This window comes from Brassica oleracea, chromosome C2 (assembly GCF_000695525.1).
Source record: "Brassica oleracea var. oleracea cultivar TO1000 chromosome C2, BOL, whole genome shotgun sequence".
NCBI classification, from domain to species: domain Eukaryota; kingdom Viridiplantae; phylum Streptophyta; class Magnoliopsida; order Brassicales; family Brassicaceae; genus Brassica; species Brassica oleracea.
Window position 1 is genome coordinate 11,250,900 of NC_027749.1, and position 4,663 is coordinate 11,255,562.

General features: G+C 35.9%; 1 protein-coding gene across 1 annotated transcript; it reads left to right on the plus strand.

Annotated features, from left to right (window-relative positions):
• Positions 1-1,180: 1,180 nt before the first annotated feature.
• LOC106322780 (indole-3-acetic acid-amido synthetase GH3.6) lies at positions 1,181-3,659 on the plus strand. Its single transcript, XM_013760916.1, has 3 exons — positions 1,181-1,598; positions 1,893-2,821; positions 2,907-3,659. The coding sequence occupies exons 1-3, from the start codon at positions 1,273-1,275 to the stop codon at positions 3,488-3,490; spliced, it is 1,839 nt and encodes a 612-aa protein (XP_013616370.1). The 5' UTR covers positions 1,181-1,272; the 3' UTR covers positions 3,491-3,659.
• Positions 3,660-4,663: the final 1,004 nt, after the last annotated feature.

Sequence of the window (4,663 nt, forward strand, 5' to 3'; positions counted from 1 at the left end):
TTGACGTTTGACAGGTGAATATATGGATGTGTCATGCTTTTAGAATTTATATGGTGATGAAGAATAACAATGGTGGACCAGTAAATGTGTATCATTATGTCTGGAAAAAAAAGATGAGGTGAAGAAGATGAAGTTGCAGACTATACTATATTCGACATAATTATAGTATAGTATGTATTTTTTATTGCGATTATTTATGTAAGGTTACTATACTATTAGATATAGTATTCTATTCTTTACGTTTCTCGATATTATTTTCTTTATATATGATTGTTTGTAATATAAATTTAGTTTCATCCTAATGTTTCACAAATGTTAGAATCATGTCTAGTTCAAAGATGTTATTTTCATCAACAAATGCTTTTATTTCTTTTTATACTATTTTACATATGATGCTCAAACTAATGTAAAGAAAACATACATTTATATACTATTTTATATAAGATCCATACTATGTATTATTTATTGAACAAGTAAATGTGATTTTAAATGTAATTTATAAATTGTATTTGGGTTTATAGGATTCTACCTAGGGTTTAGATTTACTAAGTAGGGGTTTGAGTATAGGAGGATTCAGTGGTTTATTATTTACGTATGTTGTGTTACATCTATATTATATTTGCATTATCTATAGGATTATGTTATATTTGAAGTTACTTCCTATCCTGTATATTTGTTTTCCATTCTATTTGACAGTGTGTTATCTTTTTCTGCATATGGTAAATAAATTGGTGACGTTGCCTTCGGTTTCTCATGCGATGCTAAATCACCATGTCATCTCTACCAGTAACCGGCAACCTGTATGTTGAAAGGACAAAACCGGACTTTTCTTTGCCTAAATGTTAGTGAATTAATTATGTTAAAATCACTGATATATTTTTCATTTCTATTAGTGTTTTGTATATCGAGCAAATTCTCTCTATATCTAATCTATTTTATCAGTAGAAGAGGTATTGACCATTTTGGAGATTAAAATATTATTAGTTCTGCTTTCCGAAATGAAATAAAATAATTTAAAACCAATTAAACACGAATAGTAAACCTTTCACTGAAATCCTGGATATAACATATTGTTAATTTACGTTTATACCCTTCGACGTCATCTTCACCATCATCCTCTCTCTCCCTCTATATATATCGCCTCGCTCTCTTCCATTCTTCCTCACACCCTTGAAGCTTCAAAACTAAACAAAGCTTATTCACCATTCTCTCTCTCTCTCTCTCTTTCATTCTCTCATTTTTTAATCTCTAAACCCACCAAAACATAAAACAATGCCTGAGGCACCAAAGATCGAAGCTTTGGAGGTTTCTGATCAGACTCTCGCGGAGAAGAACAAGAACAGACTCCAGTTCATCGAGGAAGTGACCTCTAACGCTGACGATGTCCAGAGAAGGGTTCTTGAGGAAATCCTCTCACGCAATGCTGACGTGGAGTACCTCAAACGTCACGGGCTCCAGGGACGAACCGACCGCAAGACTTTCAAACACGTCATGCCTGTCGTAACCTACGAAGATATTCAGCCTGAGATCAATAGAATCGCTAATGGCGATAAGTCACAAATCCTCTGTTCTACCCCCATCTCTGAGTTCCTCACCAGGTTTATCCTTTGTTACTCTGTTTTAATGCTCTGTTTCATCACTTTGGCTGAGATGTAATATTCGAATTTCTTTATTAAGTCGGTCTTCGGTTTTAATGGGTACTCAAAAAGATTTAAACTTTCTCATCCATTCACTGTTAAAACCTTTATCAAAAAAAAAAAGAAACAAAATATTCTTTAACTTATTTGACCCAAAAAAATAAATATATTCTTTAACTTTTTCTTATGGGTAAATAAAATAAAATATTTTAAAATTTTGGAGCTAACATCATTTTATGTTATTGTGTAAAACAGTTCTGGAACATCTGGTGGAGAGAGGAAACTGATGCCAACAATAGAAGAGGAGCTGGACAGAAGATCACTTCTCTACAGTCTCCTGATGCCAGTGATGAGCCAGTTTGTTCCCGGTCTTGACAAAGGCAAAGGAATGTACTTTCTGTTCATCAAATCCGAATCCAAGACACCAGGTGGTCTCCCTGCACGTCCTGTCTTGACCAGTTACTACAAATCCTCCCACTTCAAAAACAGACCATATGACCCTTACACCAACTACACAAGCCCTAACCAAACCATCCTTTGTCCTGATTCATACCAAAGCATGTACTCTCAAATGCTATGTGGTTTATGCCAACACAAAGAAGTGCTCCGTGTTGGCGCTGTCTTTGCCTCTGGTTTCATCAGAGCCATCAAGTTTCTTGAGAAACATTGGCCTGAACTAACCCGTGATATAAGAACCGGTACACTCAGTTCTGAGATAACCGATCTTTTGGTCCGTGAGGCGGTCGGGGAGATTCTTAAACCGGATCCAAAGCTTGCGGATTTTATCGAATCCGAATGCAAGAAGAACTCTTGGCAAGGGATCATCACTAGGCTTTGGCCAAACACAAAGTATGTGGATGTGATTGTGACCGGGACAATGTCACAGTATATTCCAACTTTGGATTATTACAGCAACGGTTTGCCTCTTGTTTGCACAATGTATGCTTCTTCGGAGTGTTACTTTGGTGTGAACCTCAGGCCACTATGCAAACCAAGCGAGGTCTCTTACACTCTCATACCGACCATGGCCTACTTCGAGTTCTTGCCTGTTCATAGGAACAATGGGTTCACTAGCTCAATCAGTCTTCCAAAAGCACTCACTGAGAACGAACAGCAAGAGCTTGTTGATCTTGTTGACGTTAAGCTTGGTCAGGAGTACGAGCTTGTCGTCACCACCTATGCCGGTAAAAAAAAATTAATCTAATTATCTTTTATTTTATTTTTTTAACAAAAGAACAAAAGACTGACAATATGTGATATTCTTTGCAGGTCTGTACAGATACAGAGTGGGTGATGTCCTAAGAGTGGCTGGTTTCAAGAACAATGCACCACAATTCAGCTTCATATGCCGCAAGAACGTGGTCCTAAGCATTGATTCAGACAAAACCGACGAGGTGGAGCTTCAAAACGCAGTTAAAAACGCGGTAACACACCTTGTTCCTTTTGATGCCTCACTCTCTGAGTACACTAGCTATGCAGACACATCCTCCATCCCAGGCCACTATGTCTTGTTCTGGGAGCTCTACTTGAACGGTAACACGCCGGTTCCTCCCTCGGTCTACGAGGATTGTTGTTTAACCATAGAGGAATCGTTTAACAGTGTGTATAGACAAGGAAGGGTTAGTGACAAGTCCATTGGACCCTTGGAGATCAAGGTAGTTGAGTCAGGGACTTTTGATAAGCTCATGGATTACGCGATAAGCCTTGGGGCATCGATCAATCAGTACAAGACACCGAGGTGTGTGAAGTTTGCTCCCATCATTGAGCTTTTAAACTCTAGGGTTGTTAAGTCTTACTTCAGCCCCAAGTGTCCAAAATGGACCCCTGGTCACAAGCAATGGGGAAGTAACTAAAGAGAAAACTATGAGGAGAAAGAGAGACTCTCTCTATGTGATAAAAAGTTTCTAGTCCCATTTGAACTGTTTCGTAGTCAGATGAGTATCGACAAAAGTGGTTAATCATTATGTCCGTCTGTCTGTCTGTCTAATTTTTATCTTAATCTAATTTTTGCTTTGCTGTGTTTTTGGTAAACAACTTATGTTTTAAACTATGCTTAGCTCATAATCACATGTACATAGGAACTTTATGTTTCTTTTAATCCATTTCGTTTTTACTATTCTCTTGCAATTGATTAGTCAGGGTGAATTTCCTAAAACTGACCTGGTTTAGCAAACTCAATAAATAAAAAAACCTTAATTTGTTCTGACTGTTATGTATTTTTAGTAAACTATAGTTTTCCATATATGTTATAAATCATCGAGAGATGAACAAGAATCATTAAAGATTCAAGGATCGAAAACTAGTTAATTAAATAAATAATATGTATGTAGACGGTAGTCCCGACAATTTATTATGTGCACGTAATATAATAATGTGCTGCATTTTCAAACTATTTTATAACTCGAGCAAGTATTTTATCAGTTTAATTCACATTAACGTCAGAAGTAGCACTCATGGATAAGACTTACTATTTAAAAACCAGCTTTCAAAAAAAAAAAAAGAATAAGACTTATTATTTTATTTTTTGTAACTAAAAGAATAAGACTTATTATTGCATTCTATTACATATCCTCTTGGAAGTAGAAATGAATGAAATTTTGCCAAGTTGTGGGAAAAATGGTTCCCTGTGTGATATCAGAGACCACAAAACTGGCTTGAAATTGTTTCTTTTTTACATATAAAAGATTTAATTTTACTAAAATAAAATTATTCAAAGTTCACAAAAGGCATGCCATTGTAATCGATTTTAATGTATTATTTCTGGGCTACAGAAAACAGCAGACAATACTCAAAATGGATGCTGGCATTATTTACAAGAAAGAGATGCTTTAGTTAAAAAACACAAGTAGAAACTGATATATACACATTATTATCCCTGTTCGGGAACGCGCTATGCGCTACTCAGACGGTCGAGTTGGGCCTAGCGTCTAAAGAGAAAATCAGAAATTATGCGGACGGAATTTTTAGATGGTTTACTATGTTATAAAACATGTTAATCTTTAATTGTGTATAACATTAATACATTT